The sequence below is a fragment of the Coregonus lavaretus genome (assembly GCF_964263955.1).
Source record: "Coregonus lavaretus genome assembly, contig: HAP1_SCAFFOLD_6520, whole genome shotgun sequence".
In the NCBI taxonomy this organism is placed as follows: Eukaryota; Metazoa; Chordata; class Actinopteri; order Salmoniformes; family Salmonidae; genus Coregonus; species Coregonus lavaretus.
The window spans coordinates 6,975-32,258 of record NW_028163890.1 but is presented as its reverse complement, the minus strand read 5'-3'; the positions used below and the strand labels follow the sequence as shown (position 1 = coordinate 32,258).

The 25,284-nt window shown below is 45.9% G+C and overlaps 1 protein-coding gene across 1 annotated transcript; it reads right to left on the bottom strand.

The window, feature by feature from the left end:
- Positions 1-4,384: 4,384 nt before the first annotated feature.
- On the bottom strand, positions 4,385-24,959 carry sigirr (single immunoglobulin and toll-interleukin 1 receptor (TIR) domain). The gene is made up of 9 exons (XM_084192612.1): positions 24,699-24,959; positions 18,178-18,394; positions 17,701-17,828; positions 13,637-13,777; positions 12,635-12,778; positions 12,177-12,279; positions 10,053-10,209; positions 5,969-6,146; positions 4,385-5,457 (listed from the first exon to the last, which is right to left on the bottom strand). Exons 1-9 carry the CDS (start codon positions 24,766-24,768, stop codon positions 5,279-5,281), a joined length of 1,317 nt encoding a protein of 438 aa, XP_084048738.1. The 5' UTR covers positions 24,769-24,959; the 3' UTR covers positions 4,385-5,278.
- Positions 24,960-25,284: the final 325 nt, after the last annotated feature.

Genomic DNA, 25,284 nt, shown 5'->3' with positions numbered 1-25,284 from the left:
ACCCAGGTCTCCTGCAGGGTCGGGGTCAGGGCGACAGTCCAGGTAGTCTGGGTTGAGGGTGAGCATGGGGTCCTTATCGTCTTGGAAGAGGGTCTGTGGGTCCCCTGCCGCGTCGCTGTGGAACACAACCTTACGAGGCATGGCCAGGGCCAACTCCTTCCAGAACACTGACGACGGCGGCTGGGGAGACACAGCACAGTATACAGTCCAGTTAGCCGTTCCACTGTTCTGACCAGCAATATAAAGTTCTGAACCAGTTTGAACCCCAAAAAAGTACCAGTTTTTAAACCTCTGAAATCGAGGTTTAGCTCAACATGAAATGACTTCAGCAATGGATAGAGCAACTTGTTATGGAGCAGGCAAGCTATGTACATGCATTGAACAGACAAGTGTAGTGTAGGGTGCAACATGCGACTGAAATGTTCCTGGTGAGGAGAGCACTGGGCATGAAGCGCTGGGCATCTTGTTGTTATGACGTGCGTTATCTGAATTAGACCCACAGAATTATACTTACGGAGGGAGCGGCTTCTGTGAAGGAACTTTGAATGTCTTTGAACTTCAGAGAGTTGGCTTCACTAACGTTGGACCGGAGCTAGCCGTTGATCATGACTCTCAGTCACATTATATTATACATAATGCTGCCTAGAATTTGAGAGCTGGACCAGAGCTAGCTAACAGGCTAGCTAGCTAACAAGCTTGTGTGTGCAGAGCGGCACCAGAATTAAAATAAAAACACGTCCAATGTAAAACAACTACAGTATCTTTAACTAGCATTAAAAAGGTTAATCCACTGTTCTCTAACTAAAAATCTCTCTCCCTAATTTCTGAATCACGCCTGTAACGTCAGTAGCTACAGTAGACTATACATGTTTCAGAGGGAGGGGGAGGGGCAGGTAGCCTACACTGGAGGGAGGGGGAGGGGCAGGTAGCCTACACTGGAGGGAGGGGGAGGGGCAAGTAGCCTACACTGGAGGGAGGGGGAGGGGCAAGTAGCCTACACTGGAGGGAGGGGGAGGGGCAAGTAGCCTACACTGGAGGGAGGGGGAGGGGCAGGTAGCCTACACTGGAGGGAGGGGGAGGGGCAAGTAGCCTACACTGGAGGGGGAGGGGCAGGTAGCCTACACTGGAGGGAGGGGGAGGGGCAAGTAGCCTACACTGGAGGGAGGGGGAGGGGCAAGTAGCCTACACTGGAGGGAGGGGGAGGGGCAGGTAGCCTACACTGGAGGGAGGGGGAGGGGCAAGTAGCCTACACTGGAGGGAGGGGGAGGGGCAGGTAGCCTACACTGGAGGGAGGGGGAGGGGCAGGTAGCCTACACTGGAGGGAGGGGGAGGGGCAAGTAGCCTACACTGGAGGGAGGGGGAGGGGCAGGTAGCCTACACTGGAGGGAGGGGGAGGGGCAAGTAGCCTACACTGGAGGGAGGGGGAGGGGCAAGTAGCCTACACTGGAGGGAGGGGGAGGGGCAGGTAGCCTACACTGGAGGGAGGGGGAGGGGCAGGTAGCCTACACTGGAGGGAGGGGGAGGGGCAGCTAGACTACACTGGAGGGAGGGGGAGGGGCAGCTAGACTACACTGGAGGGAGGGGGAGGGGCAGGTAGCCTACACTGGAGGGAGGGGGAGGGGCAGGTAGCCTACACTGGAGGGAGGGGGAGGGGCAGCTAGACTACACTGGAGGGAGGGGGAGGGGCAGCTAGACTACACTGGAGGGAGGGGGAGGGGCAGGTAGCCTACACTGGAGGGAGGGGGAGGGGCAGGTAGCCTACACTGGAGGGAGGGGGAGGGGCAGGTAGCCTACACTGGAGGGAGGGGGAGGGCAGGTAGCCTACACTGGAGGGAGGGGGAGGGGCAGGTAGCCTACACTGGAGGGAGGGGGAGGGGCAGGTAGCCTACACTGGAGGGAGGGGGAGGGGCAGGTAGCCTACACTGGAGGGAGGGGGAGGGGCAGGTAGCCTACACTGGAGGGAGGGGGAGGGGCAGGTAGCCTACACACACACTGGTAAAGACTTTCAGCTGGCAGGCAGACACTGGAATAATTTTCTGAGTGACAGAATGAGGGCTTTGCATATGCACTTTGTTGCATTTTTTGTGGGACTGGGAAAAAAATGACCAGAACGTAAAAGAACGTTATTACCATACAGTGATGGGCTGGTTTGGATAGACCCCGTCTTTTTACATTGTCCTGTTTCCGGCACAGTTCCAGCAACAATAGTGGATGCTTAACCAGGCCAGCACAGTAAAGCTTGGATAAGTAATGTGAAAAAAACATATTTGCCAGTTGTCATATGACACAATAACTAAGCTGTAGCATTGGAAGATAATGAGGTGATCCTAACCATTCTATGACCTGGTGGACCACGTCAGGCTTCATGTGTTACGGTCAGGGCTAGAGATAGGGCTAGGGTTAGGGCTAAGGGTTAGGGCTAGGGTCAGGGTTAGAGATAGGGCTAGGGTCAGGGCTAGAGATAGGGCTAGGGTCAGGGTCAGGGTTAGAGATAGGGCTAGGGTGAGGGTTAGAGATAGGGCTAGGGTCAGGGTCAGGGTTAGAGATAGGGCTAGGGTCAGGGTTAGAGATAGGGCTAGGGTCAGGACCCGGGTTAGAGATAGGGCTAGGGTCAGGACCAGGGTTAGAGATAGGGCTAGGGTCAGGGTTAGAGATAGGGCTAGGGTCAGGGTTAGAGATAGGGCTAGGGTCAGGGTTAGAGATAGGGCTAGGGTCAGGACCAGCGTTAGAGATAGGGCAGTTGTACATTCAGTTGTACATTCAGTTGTTCATTCAGTTGTACATTCAGTTGTTCATTCAGTTGTACATTCAGTTGTACATTCAGTTGTTCATTCAGTTGTACATTCAGTTGTACCCCCTTTCCCTTTCCCTTTGTTGGTGCATTTAACTGCCCGAAAATGCCTTTATTGAAGTCATTTCCTTAGTAGGTGACGTCAGAGGTCAGCATGTGGGAGAAGTTGGAGCTCAGAGACGATGGACAAGTTTCCCCACTAGTAAATACCAGCTGGAGGGCCGTTCAGGTGGATTGTTCCCAGTGATATGTGGTACATTTACCTTCCCACTTGGTTAGGAATGTAGAATGATGTCCTACAGTATGGAAACCACACCCTTCTTCCACTCCCTCCCTCCTTCCACTCCCTCCCTCCCTCCTTCCCTCCCTCCTTCCACTCCCTTCTTCCACTCCCTCCCTCCCTCCTTCCTCTCTCCCCCTCCCTCTCCTTCCACTCCCTCCCTCCCTCCCTCCCCCCTCCTTCCCCCCCCTCTCCCTCCCTCCTTCCACTCCTTCCCTCCCTCCCTCCTTCCTTCTTTCCTCTCTCCCCCTCCCCCCTCCTTCCACTCCCTCCCTCCCTCCTCCACTCCCTCCCTCCCTCCTTCCACTCCCCCCCCCCTCCCTCCTTCCACTCCCCCCCTCCCCCTCCCCCCTCCTTCCACTCCCTCCCTCCTTCCACTCCCCCCTCCTTCCACTCCCTCCCTCCCTGTGTTATCCCTTGGCGGTGGTTGTAAGGGAAGGAGAGACGGAGGGAGTGGAAATAAATATTACTGTGATGAAAATTCCAAATTGTCTGCATGATCAAATAACATTCAGCTCAGACACCCATACATACCCCACAATACATGCCACCAGGGGTCTCTTCACAGCCCCCAAGTCCAAAACGAATTCATGGCAAGGCACAGTATTATACAGAGGCCATGATCGCATGGAACTCCCTTCCATCTCCAATTACTCAAGCAGTGAGGGGACACACGCACACACGCAGACACATTTTAACACGCATTATTATTTTGTTGTATTGTTTGTATATAATTGTATTTTAAATTTGTGTGACTGTCCTCGTCTATCAGTGTATCAGTGTTTTGTTACTTGTCATGTTTTGTGTTTTTTTGTGGACCCCAGGAAGAGCTAATGGGGATCCCAATAAACGAATAACCGCTAGGGAAGGGGGCACTGAGATTATTGTTATGATAAGAACGTTCCCAATCAGAGGCAGCTGTCGCTCGTTGCCTCTGATTGGAGACCATACTTAGGCAGCCTATTGGCACTATTGAGTTGTGGGATCTTGTTCCGGGTAAGGTTTGTTGTATGTACAACCTTAGGACTACACGTTTCGTTTGTTTGTTGTTTTGTCGTGTGTTTATTCAGTGTAAATAAACATGTACGTATATCACGCTGCGCCTTGGTCTGACGCGTCATTCAACGAACGTGACACAAAGGCTCATGCAAGGTGACTTACATATGAAACGGGCTGGACCAGTAAATTGCCCTAAACTACACAAGGGGTAGCTTTTGTCTTAAATATTTCTATTGAACATAATTCTAAACAAACCCTATGAAATTAGAATGAATGTATTTCCACGTTAACATTAAAACAAAATCACAGAATACTTCAGCAGACCACTCAACAACTTTATATATTTTTCACACACAGTTCACATAACAGGTATCTTATACAAATTGCATATAATAGCATGAAGTGTAAACACCAAGGTCCTTCAAAAAATGTCAGTGAAATGATCATTGGAATGAAATTTTATACACTGAGTGTACAAAACATTAAGAACACCTTCCTAATATTGAGTTGCACCGCCCCTTTTTGTCCTCAGAACAGCCTCAGTTCGTTGCGGCGTGGACTCTACAAGGTGTCGAAAGCGTTCCACAGGGATACTGCCCCATGTTGACTTCAAATGCTTCCCACAGTTGTGTCAAGTTGGCTGGATGTCCTTTAGGTGGTGGACCATTCTTGATACACACGGGGAAACTGTTGAGCGTGAAAAACCCAGCAGCATTGCAGTTCTTGACACAAACCGGTGCACCTGGCACCTACTACCATACCCTGTTCAAAAGGCACCTAAATCTTTTATCATGCCCATTCACCCTCCGAATGGCACACATCCATGTCTCAATTGTCTCAAGACTTAAATCCTTCTTTAACCGGTCTCCTCCCCTTCATCGACACTGATTGAAGTGGATTTAACAAGTGACATCAATAAGGGATCATAGCTTTCACCTGGATTCACCTGGTCAGTCTATGTCATGGAAAGAGCAGTTCCTATTGTTTGTACACTCAGTTTAATATAAGCACAAATGTAATAAATCTGAGATAAAATCAAAGTTGTTCAAAGAACAAAAATGTTTTCACTTTTTAGAAATGTAACATACACTGTGAAGTAATGGTGTTGTTGAGAGAACATGTTTCAGACTGAAGTGACCTATTTCCTTCTGGGAGAGTAGAAATTTGAGATCTTGTTCTTCTTTTTTCTTCAGGGGCTACAGTTTAGCTCAGATGTCCTCTGTGACCAGGCAGTAGAAGTCATTGCGAGCTCCATAGTTGCGCGATCCCAGGTCCGATACATCTATATCTGAGGGTTTGGGCTCAGTCAGGGATGCAGGGACAGAGGGGAACATTAACAGCACAGGGACTCTTGGTGTCGGGGCCTTGTGGACTGGGAGACGCAGGCCTGGAGAAAAGGTGAGAAGAAAGGAGAGGGTGAACGAGGAGATTTAGTCATTTGGTTGAAGAAATGTGTGGATCGACGCTGTAGGTCAGCAATCTTAGTTCTACGGGGCTTTAGAGTGAAGCATTGTAGCTTTCTCGAAGCTTGGTGACACCTTAATTGGGGAGGACGAGCTTGTGGTAATGGCTGGAGCGGAATCAGTGGAATGGTATCAAGTACATCAAACACATGGTTTCCATGGTTTCTATGTGTTTGATGCCATTCCATTCGCTCCGTTCCAGCCATTATTATGAGCCATCCTCCCCTCAGCAGCCTCCACTGGTGTATGGATACGATTACATTACATAACACAAAATGGTATTGGTCCTGGTGGATTAGGTTTGGGGTCAAATCCATTTTAATTTATTGAATTGACTGAATTGAAATGGAATTGACCCAATCTGAAATGGAATTAGCATTGTAATCCAGTGCCAATAGCACCCAACCCTGTTGCCAGCCAGTCACATGGTCTTACCCAGGTCTCCTGCAGGGTCGGGGTCAGGGCGACAGTCCAGGTAGTCTGGGTTGAGGGTGAGCATGGGGTCCTTATCGTCTTGGAAGAGGGTCTGTGGGTCCCCTGCCGCGTCGCTGTGGAACACAACCTTACGAGGCATGGCCAGGGCCAACTCCTTCCAGAACACTGACGACGGCGGCTGGGGAGACACAGCACAGTATACAGTCCAGTTAGCCGTTCCACTGTTCTGACCAGCAATATAAAGTTCTGAACCAGTTTGAACCCCAAAAAAGTACCAGTTTTTAAACCTCTGAAATCGAGGTTTAGCTCAACATGAAATGACTTCAGCAATGGATAGAGCAACTTGTTATGGAGCAGGCAAGCTATGTACATGCATTGAACAGACAAGTGTAGTGTAGGGTGCAACATGCGACTGAAATGTTCCTGGTGAGGAGAGCACTGGGCATGAAGCGCTGGGCATCTTGTTGTTATGACGTGCGTTATCTGAATTAGACCCACAGAATTATACTTACGGAGGGAGCGGCTTCTGTGAAGGAACTTTGAATGTCTTTGAACTTCAGAGAGTTGGCTTCACTAACGTTGGACCGGAGCTAGCCGTTGATCATGACTCTCAGTCACATTATATTATACATAATGCTGCCTAGAATTTGAGAGCTGGACCAGAGCTAGCTAACAGGCTAGCTAGCTAACAAGCTTGTGTGTGCAGAGCGGCACCAGAATTAAAATAAAAACACGTCCAATGTAAAACAACTACAGTATCTTTAACTAGCATTAAAAAGGTTAATCCACTGTTCTCTAACTAAAAATCTCTCTCCCTAATTTCTGAATCACGCCTGTAACGTCAGTAGCTACAGTAGACTATACATGTTTCAGAGGGAGGGGGAGGGGCAGGTAGCCTACACTGGAGGGAGGGGGAGGGGCAAGTAGCCTACACTGGAGGGAGGGGGAGGGGCAAGTAGCCTACACTGGAGGGAGGGGGAGGGGCAGGTAGCCTACACTGGAGGGAGGGGGAGGGGCAAGTAGCCTACACTGGAGGGAGGGGGAGGGGCAGGTAGCCTACACTGGAGGGAGGGGGAGGGGCAGGTAGCCTACACTGGAGGGAGGGGGAGGGGCAAGTAGCCTACACTGGAGGGAGGGGGAGGGGCAGGTAGCCTACACTGGAGGGAGGGGGAGGGGCAGGTAGCCTACACTGGAGGGAGGGGGAGGGGCAGGTAGCCTACACTGGAGGGAGGGGGAGGGGCAGGTAGCCTACACTGGAGGGAGGGGGAGGGGCAGGTAGCCTACACTGGAGGGAGGGGGAGGGGCTGGTAGCCTACACTGGGTGGAGGGGGAGGGGCAGGTAGCCTACACTGGAGGGAGGGGGAGGGGCAAGTAGCCTACACTGGAGGGAGGGGGAGGGGCTGATAGCCTACACTGGAGGGAGGGGGAGGGGCAGGTAGCCTACACTGGAGGGAGGGGGAAGGGGAGGGGCTGGTAGCCTACACTGGAGGGAGGGGGAGGGGCAGGTAGTCTACACTGGAGGGAGGGGGAGGGGCAGGTAGCCTACACTGGAGGGAGGGGGAGGGGCAGGTAGTCTACACTGGAGGGAGGGGGAGGGGCAGGTAGCCTACACTGGAGGGAGGGGGAGGGGCAGGTAGCCTACACACACACTGGTAAAGACTTTCAGCTGGCAGGCAGACACTGGAATAATTTTCTGAGTGACAGAATGAGGGCTTTGCATATGCACTTTGTTGCATTTTTTGTGGGACTGGGAAAAAAATGACCAGAACGTAAAAGAACGTTATTACCATACAGTGATGGGCTGGTTTGGATAGACCCCGTCTTTTTACATTGTCCTGTTTCCGGCACAGTTCCAGCAACAATAGTGGATGCTTAACCAGGCCAGCACAGTAAAGCTTGGATAAGTAATGTGAAAAAAACATATTTGCCAGTTGTCATATGACACAATAACTAAGCTGTAGCATTGGAAGATAATGAGGTGATCCTAACCATTCTATGACCTGGTGGACCACGTCAGGCTTCATGTGTTACGGTCAGGGCTAGAGATAGGGCTAGGGTCAGGGCTAGGGTCAGGGTTAGAGATAGGGCTAGGGTCAGGGCTAAGGGTTAGGGCTAAGGGTTAGGGCTAAGGGTTAGGGCTAGGGTCAGGGTTAGAGATAGGGCTAGGGTCAGGGCTAGAGATAGGGCTAGGGTCAGGGCTAGAGATAGGGCTAGGGTCAGGACCAGGGTTAGAGATAGGGCTAGGGTCAGGGTTAGAGATAGGGCTAGGGTCAGGGTTAGAGATAGGGCTAGGGTCAGGACCAGGGTCAGGGTTAGGGTCAGGCTCAGGGTTAGAGATAGGGCTAGGGTCAGGACCAGGGCTAGAGATAGGGCTAGGGTCAGGGTTAGAGATAGGGCTAGGGTCAGGACCCAGGTTAGAGATAGGGCTAGGGTCAGGACCAGGGTCAGGGTTAGGGTCAGGCTCAGGGTTAGAGATAGGGCTAGGGTCAGGCTCAGGGTTAGAGATAGGGCTAGGGTCAGGACCAGGGTTAGAGATAGGGCTAGGGTCAGGCTCAGGGTTAGAGATAGGGCTAGGGTCAGGACCAGGGTTAGAGATAGGGCTAGGGTCAGGACCCGGGTTAGAGATAGGGCTAGGGTCAGGGTTAGAGATAGGGCTAGGGTCAGGCTCAGGGTTAGAGATAGGGCTAGGGTCAGGACCAGGGTTAGAGATAGGGCTAGGGTCAGGACCCGGGTTAGAGATAGGGCTAGGGTCAGGACCAGCGTTAGAGATAGGGCTAGGGTCAGGGTTAGAGATAGGGCTAGGGTCAGGGTTAGAGATAGGGCTAGGGTCAGGACCAGGGTTAGGGATAGGGCTAGGGTCAGGACCAGGGTTAGAGATAGGGCTAGGGTCAGGGCTAGAGATAGGGCTAGGGTCAGGGCTAGAGATAGGGCTAGGGTCAGGACCAGGGTTAGGGATAGGGCTAGGGTCAGGACCAGGGTTAGAGATAGGGCTAGGGTCAGGACCAGGGTTAGAGATAGGGCTAGGGTCAGGGTTAGAGATAGGGCTAGGGTCAGGACCAGGGTTAGAGATAGGGCTAGGGTCAGGGTTAGAGATAGGGCTAGGGTCAGGGTTAGAGATAGGGCTAGGGTCAGGGTTAGAGATAGGGCTAGGGTCAGGACCAGGGTCAGGGTTAGGGTCAGGCTCAGGGTTAGAGATAGGGCTAGGGTCAGGACCAGGGCTAGAGATAGGGCTAGGGTCAGGGTTAGAGATAGGGCTAGGGTCAGGGTTAGAGGTAGGGCTAGGGTCAGGGTTAGAGATAGGGCTAGGGTCAGGGTTAGAGATAGGGCTAGGGTCAGGACCAGGGTCAGGGTTAGGGTCAGGCTCAGGGTTAGAGATAGGGCTAGGGTGAGGGTTAGAGATAGGGCTAGGGTCAGGACCAGGGTTAGAGATAGGGCTAGGGTCAGGGTTAGAGATAGGGCTAGGGTCAGGACCAGGGTTAGAGATAGGGCTAGGGTCAGGGTTAGAGATAGGGCTAGGGTCAGGGTTAGAGGTAGGGCTAGGGTCAGGGTTAGAGATAGGGCTAGGGTCAGGACCAGGGTTAGAGATAGGGCTAGGGTCAGGACCCGGGTTAGAGATAGGGCTAGGGTCAGGACCAGCGTTAGAGATAGGGCTAGGGTCAGGGTTAGAGATAGGGCTAGGGTCAGGGTTAGAGATAGGGCTAGGGTCAGGACCAGGGTTAGGGATAGGGCTAGGGTCAGGGTTAGAGATAGGGCTAGGGTCAGGGTTAGAGATAGGGCTAGGGTCAGGACCAGCGTTAGAGATAGGGCTAGGGTCAGGGTTAGAGATAGGGCTAGGGTCAGGGTTAGAGATAGGGCTAGGGTCAGGGTTAGAGATAGGGCTAGGGTCAGGACCAGGGTTAGGGATAGGGCTAGGGTCAGGACCAGGGTTAGAGATAGGGCTAGGGTCAGGACCAGGGTTAGAGATAGGGCTAGGGTCAGGGTTAGAGATAGGGCTAGGGTCAGGACCAGGGTTAGAGATAGGGCTAGGGTCAGGGTTAGAGATAGGGCTAGGGTCAGGGTTAGAGATAGGGCTAGGTTGAATCACCATGGAGTGTGATCCTGACCAGGTGAGCAAGGTGAGTCTGTGTTGGTGTTCTCTGATCTGCTGGACCACATCAGGTCTCATGTGTTTGACCTGACCCTCCAATGTGATGATGATGATGGGCCTCTGGGACAGCTCCAGCAGGTGCAGAAGGCCTTGTCTGAGAGGGTGGACAACACAGAGACATTAGACTGTCTGAGAGGGTGGACAACACAGAGACATTAGACTGTCTGAGAGGGTGGACAACACAGAGACATTAGACTGTCTGAGAGGGTGGACAACACAGAGACATTAGACTGTCTGAGAGGATGGACAACACAGAGACATTAGACTGTCTGAGAGGGTGGACAACACAGAGACATTAGACTGTCTGAGAGGGTGGACAACACAGAGACATTAGACTGTCTGAGAGGGTGGACAACACAGCGACATTAGCCTGTCTGAGAGGGTGGACAACACAGAGACATTAGACTGTCTGAGAGGGTGGACAACACAGAGACATTAGACTGTCTGAGAGGGTGGACAACACAGAGACATTAGACTGTCTGAGAGGGTGGACAACACAGAGACATTAGACTGTCTGAGAGGGTGGACAACACAGAGACATTAGACTGTCTGAGAGGGTGGACAACACAGAGACATTAGACTGTCTGAGAGGGTGGACAACATAGAGACATTAGACTGTCTGAGAGGGTGGACAACACAACGACATTAGCCTGTCTGAGAGGGTGGACAACACAGAGACATTAGACTGTCTGAGAGGGTGGACAACACAGAGACATTAGACTGTCTGAGAGGGTGGACAACACAGAGACATTAGACTGTCTGAGAGGGTGGACAACACAGAGACATTAGACTGTCTGAGAGGGTGGACAACACAGAGACATTAGACTGTCTGAGAGGGTGGACAACACAGAGACATTAGACTGTCTGAGAGGGTGGACAACACAACGACATTAGCCTGTCTGAGAGGGTGGACAACACAGATACATTAGACTGTCTGAGAGGGTGGACAACACAGAGACATTAGACTGTCTGAGAGGGTGGACAACACAGAGACATTAGACTGTCTGAGAGGGTGGACAACACAGCGACATTAGCCTGTCTGAGAGGGTGGACAACACAGAGACATTAGACTGTCTGAGAGGGTGGACAACACAGAGACATTAGACTGTCTGAGAGGGTGGACAACACAGTGACATTAGCCTGTCTGAGACGGTGGACAACACAGAGACATTAGATGTCTGAGAGGGTGGACAACACAGAGACATTAGACTGTCTGAGAGGGTGGACAACACAGCGACATTAGCCTGTCTGAGAGGGTGGACAACACAGGGACATTAGACTGTCTGAGAGGGTGGACAACACAGAGACATTAGACTGTCTGAGAGGATGGACAACACAGAGACATTAGACTGTCTGAGAGGGTGGACAACACAGAGACATTAGACTGTCTGAGAGGGTGGACAACACAACGACATTAGACTGTCTGAGAGGGTGGACAACACAGAGACATTAGACTGTCTGAGAGTGTGGACAACACAGGGATATTAGCCTGTCTGAGAGGGTGGACAACACAGAGACATTAGACTGTCTGAGAGGGTGGACAACACAGAGACATTAGACTGTCTGAGAGGGTGGACAACACAGAGACATTAGACTGTCTGAGAGTGTGGACAACACAGGGATATTAGCCTGTCTGAGAGGGTGGACAACACAGGGATATTAGCAACTAGCATTAGCAGTCAGCTAGATCATGCTATGCTGAGGGTTTTGTACAGACATCAGTTGCAGTTGTCCCTGTTCTTTACGGACATGGGTAAACACATAGTGACGCTGTAGCATTAGTGGCATTATCATTAGCCTGCTAAGCTAAGAGAGGACCACACAGGGACAAAATTAGCATTAGTGGTTAGCATGCTAAGCTAAGAGAGGACCACACAGGGACAAAAATAGCATTAGCGGTTAGCATGCTAAGCTAAGAGAGGACCACACAGGGACAAAAATAGCATTAGCGGTTAGCATGCTAAGCTAAGAGAGGACCACACAGGGACACAACTAGCATTAGCATTAGCGGTTAGCATCGTTTTTTACATAGGCATAATGATGAGCTATCTGCATACCTACCTAAAGTTGTTACAGCACCAGTCCTGTTCTAGGTAGGCGTGTGACATCACTACGATGAGGCGTCGACAGTGACTAACGTTCATCAGCAACTCAGCAGACGGCTCTGACAGAGGAGGAGAAGAAGAAGAAGAAGAAGAAGAAGAAGAAGCAGAAGAAGAAGAAGAAGAAGAAGAAGAAGAAGAAGAAGAAGAAGAAGAAGAAGAAGAAGAAGAAGAAGAAGAAGAAGAAGAAGAAGAAGAAGAAGAAGAAGAAGACTTTCAGGGCGGCAGGTAGCCTAACAGGTTAAGAGCGTTGGGCCAGTAACCCAAAGGTCGCTGGTTCTAATCCCCAAGCCGACTGTGTGAAAAATCTGTTGATGCGCCCTTAAACAAGGCACTTAACCATAATTGCTCCTGTAAGTTGCTCTTTTTTTAATATAAGAGTCAAACGGACTGAGGGTTATGTTGTGTCATCATTACCATCCCCAGGTAGGATGTTGTTATCATTGAGGTGTAGCTTATGTCCAGATTTGTTGACCAGGTGAGGTTTGAGGATGAAGTTGACCAACTTTCTGTCGTATTCGTTGTTCACGTAGGAGATGTAGGCGTCATGCAGCTTCCCATCTGATGACAAACAGAGAGACATTATAACATAGCTTATCTTACATTTGGCCTTATGACAGTGTTATGCAGGCCTTATGACAGTGTTATGAAGGCTTTATGACAGTGTTATGCAGGCTTTATGACAGTGTTATGCAGGCCTTATGACAGTGTTATGCAGGCTTTATGACAGTGTTATGCAGGCTTTATGACAGTGTTATGCAGGCTTTATGACAGTGTTATGCAGGCTTTATGACAGTGTTATGCAGGCTTTATGACAGTATTATGAAGGCTTTATGACAGTGTTATGCAGGCTTTATGACAGTGTTATGCAGGCTTTATGACAGTGTTATGCAGGCCTTATGACAGTGTTACGCAGGCCTTATGACAGTGTTACGCAGGCCTTATGACACTTACCACAATTCAGTGTCACGATCCTGAGTAAACCCTTCTTACAACCACATATGACAATCATTGCAAGAAAATAATAATATACAGTATCTTTGATATGTTCAGTTCATTGTAACCCCCAATACTACTTGAATCAGTTTACCGATACCTACAGATGCCTTAATCTTTTCCTGCAAATATGAAATGCAAACGTGTAGTGTAATTGAGGTTTAAAAAGGCTTCTAAAGTTTTTAATTTCCACTTTAAAATGTCAGAATTGATTTGCCCTATCAAAAAAAAAAAAAAAATCAATTCATTATAATCCACGTAATAATTCATATTTGCTGTTGCTGCTAGACAATTTTTCTGATGTAGCAAACTGGCTCAAATTAAAATCCTACATATGTACAACTAACATTAGCCCACCTACAGTACGAAAGTGGGCTCACACTGTGTTTTAACCACTGCAGTGGGGATGTCCTCACTCCTCACCGTCGATCTCATAGTCTCCATAGGAGTTCCGGTACCAGAGTGTGACGTTGAGACGGCACCTGGAGTAGACGACAGCAGCTACAGTCAGGAGAAGGAAGAGACTGATGGCTGCTATCACTGCCGCTGTGTGACTGGGCTGGGCTGTGAACACACAAACAAGACACCAACAATCATGAGCCATTAATAAAACAGCATATAGTATGTATAAGATGAAAGTAGAAGCCTAAGTGTTGTCCATTAGTTTACTCCAATTAGGGGAGGGGTTAGGGGAACATAATAATGGAAAATATATTTGTACAACATGGTAGTGTATATATATATATATATATACACTACCAGTCAAAAGTTTGGACACACCTACTCATTCAAGGGTTTTTCTTTATTTTTACTATATTCTACATTGTAGAATAATAGTGAAGACATCAAAACTATGAAATAACACATATGGAATCATGTAGTAACCCAAAAAAGTGTTAAACAAATCAAAATATATTTTATATTTTATATTCTTCAAAGTAGCCACCCTTTGCCTTTGCACACTATTGGCATTCTCTCAACCAGCTTCATGAGGAATGCTTTTCCAACAGTCTTGAAGGAGTTCCCACATATGCTGAGCACTTGTTGGCTGCTTTTCCTTCACTCTGCGGTCCAACTCATCCCAAACCATCTCAATTGGGTTGAGGTCGGGGGATTGTGGAGGCCAGGTCATCTGATGCAGCACTCCATCACTCTCCTTCTTGGTCAAATAGCCCTTACACAGCCTGGAGGTGTGTTCTGGGTCATTGTCCTGTTGAAAAACAAATTATAGTCCCACTAAGCGCAAACCAGATGGGATGGCGTATCTCTGCAGAATGCTGTGGTAGCCATGCTGGTTAAGTGTGCCTTGAATTCTAAATAAATCACAGACAGTGTCACCAGCAAAGTACCCCCACACCATCACACCTCCTCCTCCATGCTTCACAGTGGGAACCACACATGCGGAGATAATCCGTTCACCTACTCTGGGTCTCACAAAGACACGGCGGTTGGAACCAAAAATCTTCCTGGGGTCCAGCAAAATTAAGGCAGTTATACATTTTAAAAACATTACAATACATAACAGATTTCACAACATATTAAGTGCGTGCCCTCAGGCCTCTGCTCTACTACCACATATCTATAACACAAAATCCATGTGTACGTGTGTGTATAGTGCGTATGTTATCGTGTGTTTGTATGCATGTGTCCATGTTTGTGTTGCTTCACAGTCCCTGCTGTTCCATAAGGTGTATTTATATCTGTTTTTTAAAAATCTGATTCTACTGCTTGCATCAGTTACTTGATGTGGAATAGAGTTCCATGTAGTCATGGCTCTATGTAGTACTGTGCGCCTCCCATAGTCTGTTCTGGACTTGGGGACTGTGAAGAGATCTCTGGTGACATGTCTTGTGGGGTATGCATGGGTGTCTGAGCTGTGTGCCAGTCGTTCAAACAGACAGCACGGTGCTTTCAACATGTCAATACCTCTCACAAATACAGTAGTGATGAAGTCAATCTCATTTACATTTACATTTTAGTCATTTAGCAGACGCTCTTATCCAGAGCGATTTACAGTTAGTGAGTGCATACATTTTTCATACTTCCCTCCTCCACTTTAAGCCAGGAGAGATAGACATGCATATTATTAATGTTAGCGTTCTGTGTACATCCAAGGGCCAGCCGTGCTGCCCTGTTCTGAGCCAATTGCAATTTTCCTAAGTCCCTCTTTGTGGCACCTGACCACACGACTGAACAGTAGTCCAGGTGCGACAAAACTAGGGCCTGTAGGACCTGCCTTGTTGATAGTGGTGTTAAGAAGGCAGAGCAGCGCTTTATTATAGACAGACTTCTCCCCATCCTAGCTACTGTTGTATCAATATGTTTTGACCATGACAGTTTACAATCCAGGGTTACTCCAAGCAATTTAGTCTCCTCAACTCGCTCAATTTCCACATTATTAATTACAAGATTTAGTTGAGGTTTAGGGTTTTGTTATGATGTCATTTCACAGTGTCGTAGGAACAAGGTAGATAAGTGACTTGGTGCCACATTGTCTGAATAACAAGGATTCCATTATGTCAAGGGAGATTACTGGTGGTTTATCTTAGAATGATTGATAGATAGTAATAAACTGACTTGGGTACAGGGTAATACCATCAAAGAAGGGAGTGCCAAATGATGGTTAACAGATGTTGTTCAAGAAACGTGTAACAGAGTATATAAACAGAGGTTTTCTTTGTTCAAGTTAGTTCGAATGTCAAGAGGCGAAGCACAGGTTTTTTGTTATGCGAACCACGGTACCTATTCAATACTTGAATGAACTCTCCATCTAAGTGTTAAATATCTTCTTGCATCATGAATTACTTGATACCCTAGAAACTCATCATCACAGGTTTAGTAAATGATTTCTCCCAAATACAATGCTTTTATTTTTTGAAATATTTAGGACTAACTTATTCCTTGCCACCCATTCTGAAACTAACTGCAGCTCTTTGTTAAGTGTTGAAGTCATTTCAGTCGCTGTGGTAGCTGACGTGTATAGTGTTGAGTCATCCACATACATAGACACATTGGCTTTACTCAAAGCCAGTTGCATGTCATTAGTAAAGATTGAAAAAAGTAAGGGTCCTAGACAGCTTCCCTGGGGAATTCCTGATTCTACCTGGATTTTGCTGGAGAGGCTTCCATTAAAGAACACCCTCTTTGTTCTGTTAGACAGGTAACTTTTATCCACAATATAGCAGGGGGTGTAAAGCCAAAACTCATACGCTTTTCCAGCAACAGACTATGATCGAGCACTGAAGTATAACAAAACAGCCCCCACAATCTTTTTATCATCAATTTCTCTCAGCCAATCATCAGTAATTTGTAAATAATAAAGTGCTGGGCGTGTTGAATGTCCTTCCCTATAAGCGTGCTGAAAGTATGTTGTCAATTTGTTTACTGTAAAATAGCATTGTATTTGGTCAAACACAATTTTTTCCAATAGTTTACTAAGGGTTGGTAACAGGCTAATTGGTCGGCTATTTGAGCCAGTTAAGGGGACTTTACTATTCTTAGGTAGCGGAATGACTTTTGCTTCCCTCCAGGCTTGAGGGCACATACTTTCTAGTAGGGTTAAATTGAAGATATGGCAAATAGGAGAGGCAACATCGTCTGCTATTATCCTCAGTCATTTTCCATCCAAGTTGTCAGACCCCAGTGGCTTTTCATTGTTGATCGACAATAATTTTAAAAACATCACCTCTTCCACACTTACTTTATGGAATTGACAGACCTTCATGTCTTAAAGTAATGATAGACTGTCATTTCTCTTTGCTTATTTGAGCTGTTCTTGCCATAATATGCACTACGTCTTTTACCAAATAGGGCTATCTTCTGTATACCACCCCTACCTTGTTACAACACAACTGATTGGCTCAAACGCATTAAGAAGGAAAGAAATTCCACAAATTAACTTTTAACAAGGCACACCTGTTAATTGAAATGCATTCCAGTTGACTACCTCAAGAAGCTGGTTGAGAGAATGCCAAGAGTGTGCAAAGCTGTCATCAAGGCAAAGGGTGGCTACTTTGAAGAATCTCAAATATGAAATTATTTTGATATGTTTAACACTTTTTTGGTTACTACATGATTCCATATGTGTTATTTCATAGTTTTGATGTCTTCACTATTATTCTACAATGTAGAAAATAGTAAAAAATTAAGAAAAACCCTTGAATGAGTAGGTGTACTAAAACTTTTGACCGGTAGTGTATATTTACAAAAAATATATATGTGGAATTGGAAATGATGCAGACAATTACATTCATGGAAGCTACAATCTATCTGCAATATTAAAGCTGATATACCCCCTAAAAAAAAAATTCAATAATAAAACAGCATATCTGTATTCACCCAGGCTCAGTTATCACATCAATGCGTTTTTAAATGTCTTGAAATTAACATTTGAAATAAGTATTGTATGCACACACTACTGTAAATTGCCTTTGACAACATGTCTGATATAGTATAAATGTACAGTCCACAATCCCCTGGTCTCATACCTGTATTCTGCAGGCTGAAGTCAGCTGAGGTGTTCCTCACCTCACAGGAGTAGAGGCCAAAGTCAGCCTGCTCTCTAAGCCGGACCTGCAGCACACTGCTCACCATCATCTGGGATGGGCTGTGAGTCCTGCCAGGAGAACAAAAAAGGTGGCCTCTGTATTGTAATTGGTTGGACATTGTGGGGGGGAAAAAGCAGAACATTATTTGTAATTTAACCTTTAATTTATACAAATAAGTCAAGAGTAGATTCTTATTTGCAATGACAACCTGTAGATCAGTGTACATGTAATACTATAATAATAAGCCATTTAGCAGACGCTTTTATCCAAAGCGACTTACAGTCATGCATGCATACATTTATTTTTTTGTTGGTGGTCCCGGGGATCGAACCCACTACCTTGGCGTTACAAGCGCTGTGCTCTGCCAGCTGAGCTACAGAGGACCACATGCGATCTGCAAGGTCCTGTTGAACTCACCAGGTGGATGTGTTCTGTGGGTAAAAGCTGAGGTTGAGAGGGGTCCCATCTTTGCTCCAGAGCAGTGTCGAGAAGGTAGCTTCACACCGTTGATCTGTCTGGTTCCAGGACAGCAGGGCTGTACAGTTCAGAGCCACAGAGGAACCCAGGGTCTCCCACACCTCAGACTGGCCACCACTGGGCAGCTGAAACTCTGGGGCTTGGGTGCACAGCGATTCTGCATTAATGAATGAATGAATGAATTAACACATTTAACAAACTGAAAATAATATAAAGTTCCTCCAGCTAAGTGAAATTCACAATACCAAGCCACTGCAACATTTTACATTTCAGTCATTAAGCAGACACTCTTATCCAGAGCAACTTACAATCAGTGCAATCAACTAAAGTAGGTAACACAAGCACATCACAATCACTGAAAGCTTCTTCTGCAGCTATGTGCAAAATCAGTACTAGTAAAAATAAAGAAAAAACCCTGCTATGGTGACTGACTGACTGACTGACTGACTGACTGACTGCAGGACCTAAAAAAATAACAAGGCCCTTCATGTCCCCAGACCAATCCTGTAAGGCTGATCCAGCCAACTAACTGCTGGAAGACAGGCACACTGACTGAAACAAACCTCTTCTCTACAGGTGTGGCAAATACCAAATAACTACCCCCCACCCCAACGCATATGAAACTAACGCTTAGCGGAACGACAATAGATTATGAGTTGGCTAGGAACAACACTAGATTATGAGTTGGCTAGGAACAACAATAGATTATGAGTTGGCTAGGAACAACACTAGATTATGAGTTCACTGGGAACAACACTAGATTATGAGTTCGCTAGGAACAACAATAGATTATGAGTTCACTAGGAACAACAATAGATTATGAGTTGGCTAGGAACAACACTAGATTATGAGTTCACTAGGAACAACAATAGATTATGAGTTCACTAGGAACAACAATAGATTATGAGTTGGCTAGGAACAACAATAGATTATGAGTTGGCTAGGAACAACAATAGATTATGAGTTGGCTAGGAACAACAATAGATTATGAGTTGGCTAGGAACAACAATAGATTATGAGTTGGCTAGGAACAACAATAGATTATGAGTTGGCTAGGAACAACAATAGATTATGAGTTGGCTAGGAACAACAATAGATTATGAGTTGGCCACCTCGAGGATATTCTATCACATTACGATCACATTTGGTATAACCAAACTATTGTTATTATTAGGTTATTACCATGTTATTACCATGTTATTATATTTATTTGGTTATTACCATAGTGTTGTATGAGTAATACTATGACTGTAAAGAATGTATAACAACTTGTTTAATAGTTATCCTGCATTATTACAGTGTTTGTTTGCATTTCATAATCCAGGAAGATGTGCCTGGGTAGATAGGTAGGTAGGTAGGTAGGTAGGTAGGTAGGTAGGTAGGTAGGTAGAAGATGTGCCTGGGTAGGTAGGTAGGTAGGTAGGTAGGTAGGTAGGTAGGTAGGTAGGTAGGTAGGTAGGTAGGTAGGTAGGTAGGTAGGTAGGTAGGTAGGTAGAAGATGTGCCTGGGTAGGTAGGTAGGTAGGTAGGTAGGTAGGTAGGTAGGTAGGTAGGTAGGTAGGTAGGTAGGTAGGTAGGTAGGTAGGTAGGTAGGTAGGTAGGTAGGTAGGTAGGTAGGTAGGTAGGTAGGTAGGTAGGTAGGTAGGTAGGTAGAAGATGTGCCTGGGTAGGTAGGTAGTGTTGTGGAAAATAACCACCATACTTTATTACAAATAAGGTCTTACAGAGTTTTCGATGCATCAAGAAATGACTTTATTAAAGTTTTCAACAAAGCCGATACCCGTCTGCAGAGGGGCACACATTCTTAAGGTCTCCCTCCAACTTATATAGTCCTCTTCAGTTTTCCCGCTCTTTTATTGCTCCACCCACTTCCTTTGTCCCTGAGGACGCCTGAACTATTACTCCAACCAATCACCCGTTCCCCTGTCTTGCACACACACTCATGTTTAGCTTATACGTGACAGGCCCTAAATAACACAACCCCCCCCCCCCCCTCAAGCTGTAATCAATCAAGAAGATACCAAGGAGACAAAGGTCTAGCCCAAACTCTATTCAACCCTGGTGCCGCCCCCTTCACTGTGTTTGAAGAGAGAGACAAAAACAAACGGCCCAATTCAGTTAGCCACAAAGAATGTTAACTATATGTTCATGATTAACTCAATTTCATCTGATAATCCATTAAAAATAGACATCAGTAGGTAGGTAGGTAGGTAGGTAGGTAGGAGATGTGCCTGGGTAGGTAGGAGTGAGCAACAGCTCAGCCTAGTCTCCATCATATTTCCTTCACCTACCTAGGGTTATTAGATCTGTGAAGCATATGGACCCTTCTCTCCCTCATAGAACACCTGCTCTTTAAACCCATATGGACCCTTCTCTCCCTCATAGAACACCTGCTCTTTAAACCCATATGGACCCTTCTCTCCCTCATAGAACACCTGCTCTTTAAACCCATATGGACCCTTCTCTCCCTTATGGAACACCTGCTCTTTAAACATCTGCTCATCCACACAGCTCTGACCTGGAACGGGAGGGGAGACAGAAGAGGATTATCTTAGTGTTTGTCATAGAGAATGTACATATACAGTTAAAGTTGGAAGTTTACATACACCTTAGCCAAATACATTTAAACTCTGTTTTTCACAATTCCTGACATTTAATCCTTGTAATAATTCCCTGTTTTAGGTCAGTTAGGATCAACACTTTGTTTTAAGAATGTGAAATGTCAGAATAATAGTAGAGAGAATTATTTATTTCAGCTTTTATTTCTTTCATCACATTCCCAGTGGGTCAGAAGTTTACATACACTCAATTAGAATTTGGTAGCATTGCCTTTAAATTGTTTAACTTGGGTCAAACGTTTTGGTTAGCCTTCCACAAGCTTCCCACAATAAGTTGGGTGAATTTTGGCCCATTCCTCCTGACAGAGCGGGTGTAACTAAGTCAGGTTTGTAGGCCTCCTTGCTCGCACACACTTTTTCAGTTCTGCCCACAAATGCTCTATAGGATTGAGGTCAGGGCTTTGTGATGGCCACTCCAATACCTTGTCTTTGTTGTCCTTAAGCCATTTTGCCACAACTTTGGAAGTATGCTTGGGGTCATTGTCCATTTGGAAGACCCATTTGCGACCAAGCTTTAACTTCCTGACTGATGTCTTGAGATGTTGCTTCAATATATCCACATCATTTTCCTTCCTCATGATGCCATCTATTTTGTGAAGCGCACCAGTCCCTCCTGCAGCAAAGCACCCCCACAGCATGATGCTGCCACCCCCGTGCTTCACGGTTGGGATGGTGTTCTTCGGCTTGCAAGCATTCCCCTTCTGGAATTTTCCAAGCTGTTTAAAGGCACAGTCAACTTAGTGTATGTAAACTTCTGACCCACTGGAATTGTGATACAGTGAATTATAAGTGAAATAATCTGTCTGTAAACAATTGTTGGAAAAATGACTTGTGTCATGCACAAAGTAGATGTCCTAGCTGACTTGCCAAAACTATAGTTCGCTAACAAGAAATTTGTGGAGTGGTTGAAAAATGAGTTTTTAATGACTCCAACCTAAGTGTATGTAAACTTCAGACTTCAACTGTACATTCAGTTTGAGCCAGGGACGAGCCAGGGACACCAAACGCACTGTTTACTAAAGGTATAGCTATCTTAGTGGTCCTCTGTAGCTCAATTGGTAGAGCACGGCGCTTGTAACGCCAGGGTAGTGGGTTCGATCCCCGGGACGACCCATACGTAAAAATGTATGCGCACATGACTGTAAGTCGCTTTGGATAAAAGCGTCTGCTAAGTGGACTATTATTATTATTATTATTATTATTATTATTATTTATTCTCCTGGAGTGTCTCTGCTTTCTAAATAAGTTGATCTACGGTACTGGATCTTGATGTCATGACTCTATAGTAAGAGCAGTGTGTGGGAACTCTGGAGCTTCTTTCTTTTGAATATTTACGCAATGAGCAAATTAATGTAAATTACACCATCATTCGCTAATTAAAGCACAGAGCCAAGTGCTGAGCCAATGCTTTGCATACAGTCTGTGGATACAGAGGGATTGCGTCCCAAATGGCATCCTATTGTCCATATAGTGCACTACTTTTGACCAGGCCCAGCTCTAAAGTAGTGCACTATGTAGGGCATAGGGTGCCATTTGGGACTCAGCCAGAGCCTATTGTCTATAAACGGTATGACTCAACAGAGCAGGAGGGCAGTATTGTTGCTGGTTGCCCAGTGACTGGAACAGGTCAACTTTAATGGAACGTGAAGGTGAACTTGTTTGCTTTTTCCACCCAGTTAATATTTTTTTACTTGCAGCTCAGCTCACTCGTGGGGCAAATGGGTACTTTGCGGAGTAGCACATTTGCAGTATCCTCCGATTTTCTTTTGACAACTTTCAATTAAACAGAAAATGAATACAGGACAACCATTGGGTAGGCCTTAACAGCCCTGAAACACCACTGTTAGCCGTGTAAATAGAAACTGGTCATTCATTTATTCGCAAGCATACACTGCCATAACCCTTTAACTCCCACAGCAGAAAGAACAACAGGAGTACACAGATTTGGAGACTCTCGTTCCCCCCCTCCCTCCCTCTCTCTGTCAGTCAGTACTAAAATGACCAGTTGGTCAACATATTCAGATATGGTCATGAGCAGGCTAGTTAAGAGGCCCTGTGGGAACTCCTTAGCTCTGATTCATCTGCTGTACACATAAAAGTGCTTCATTTGAGCTGCACTGTTTTCGTTCCGGAACCCATTTCCCAGGATCCTTTACATCTCGTGCCATCACAAATAATTGTAACTGTTTGCAATGTAAAAAAATTATAATAAAATCAATCAGAATTAATTCAAGTTGCCTCCTCTGTAATTCTCCTTCTCCCTAAAAAAACAAAAACAATGTGAAAACGTGCCTGATATTGTAAAAATTGATTTGTGTTGGGCCGGCCCGGGAGATTCACTTTCTATGACCTCTCTTCCTCTCTCTGCTCTGATAGACATGAGCCTGCAACTCTCATCTCTCCAGCGTTGCACTTCGTAACTTTATTTCCTGGTATCGCAGCACCCCTGATAAATTGCAATACATTTGCCAAAGTTATATAATTACTGCTGTCTGTTGATAAAGCAATGAAATAATTTAGAATACTACACCAGGAGTAGTAGGCCTATTACTTAGCCACAGAGGATCAATATCTCCCCCCCCCCCCCCCCCCCACACCCTGTTTTTATAGCTTAGCTGCGGATTGGATGTAGCCCAATCACAAGTCATGCCTCCCGTCGGGAGCGCGCTGCAAATCAGTCCGGTGAACAACAGCATGCAGCCAAAACAGGCCTTTCGCAATATTTCAAATACAATCGCGGGAAAACACAGGTAGGAAAGCAAATGGATTCTGCTGAAAAAAAGAAGACTAGTCTGTCTGTAGGCTACCAAATATGTTATCAACTTCCAAATAGTCCCATTGAGCGAACAGCATTGTTTTACAAAGTAAAACGAGAGAGAGAGAGATAGGCCATCGCCGGTGAGTGATCTGCGCATCAGTGAAATTGGAAAGCTTTTTTTTAGGACTATAATTTCCTCCTCATATTGCACAATATGTGCGTCTCCACGCACCTAGGCCTAGGCCTATTGAAGGATTCAAGACAATGTCGTTTTTTATTGATCTCAGATTCTCAGTTTGTCAAAGTAGCCTGTCATTTCGATCATTTGTGAGGTATTAAAAAAATATTCTGCTGAAGTCTCTAGTCATCTAATATGATGTAGAATTGCATTAAATGCGTGTGTAACTTCTGTAAGTGCCTCTACTCCACTGCGCCAAGTGCCCCCCCCCCCCCCCCCCCCTTTCTTCACAAAAACACACTGTTTTAACATTCTGTATATGATTTATTATTAACATGATGTAGCACTGAGCTGTATATCCGGGTACAATGTCCAGATTGGAGCAATTGTGGCCGACTGGACTAGAGGACTCATGACTGAATGACACTGATAGGTTGCAGTATTGAGAGCAGACAGATCTGTGCTTCTCATTGATTAGTTGTCTCTTCTCCAACTGATTGGCAACTGTCTCTTATCTTCAAATTCTGTTTATTTTAATGAGTAATGTATCCTTAAAAGAGAGAGAGGCTGTTTGTTCGATATTTTGATGCAAGTAGCCTTTACTTTCGTTTCCTTTTGACGATAAACAACCTGTGCAAAGAATTCTAAGCTACACTGCTACATAATGTTTATACGGTCTATACTAATGGAATTTGCTAGAAACTCAAATCATATCTCAAATCTTCTGTACAAAAACGCCTCTCCAAAAAATGCGCTCTACGCACGATAGCATGCGGTAAGGTTTATAAATTAGTGGCCAAAAAAAGTCACACTTTCTGATCAATCAAATAGCACACAATTCAATCGGTTTTCAGTTTAATAGATTAAACAACTTTAGCAATAGATTAAATGACGGAATATAATCTTACCTCCAGCACACACCGACATCCTGTTCCATAAAGTACATGCCAGAATGAAAGACAACTGGTTCGAAGACATCTTTCTCTTTCCTTCTTATTACGAGCTTTCAATCGCAATGGCCCTAGGATTATATCATATCATTCGGCTCCAGTGGATAAAATATTATAATTGAACAAAAGAATAACTCCAAGGCTTGACTTTCGGTTCAGCTGCTAGAATTACTTGTGGATCCTGTGTACGGGTGGTCACGTGACGACTCACCTGTTCAATTAAAACTTTCAGAAGTAGGCTATCTGCTTAGCCTACTGGTCGCAAAAGTCCTCGCAATATGCTAAAACTGAACAGGTTTTTAAAAATAAAATATTAATATAATCGAGTTTAAAGTCCAACTGTAGGTTTCACACACTGTAATACACGACTCTGCCCCCATCCACCCAGGTACCTACAATGAAAAGGTATATAGGTAGGTTGTAATGTGGGTTATTGGTAGTACATTTTAAAAAAGTATGTCACTTTATTAAAACTAAAATGAATGTCTCGTAAATAATAATAAAATATACCAGTCAGTGTGTATTATACATGTGTGAATTGGAA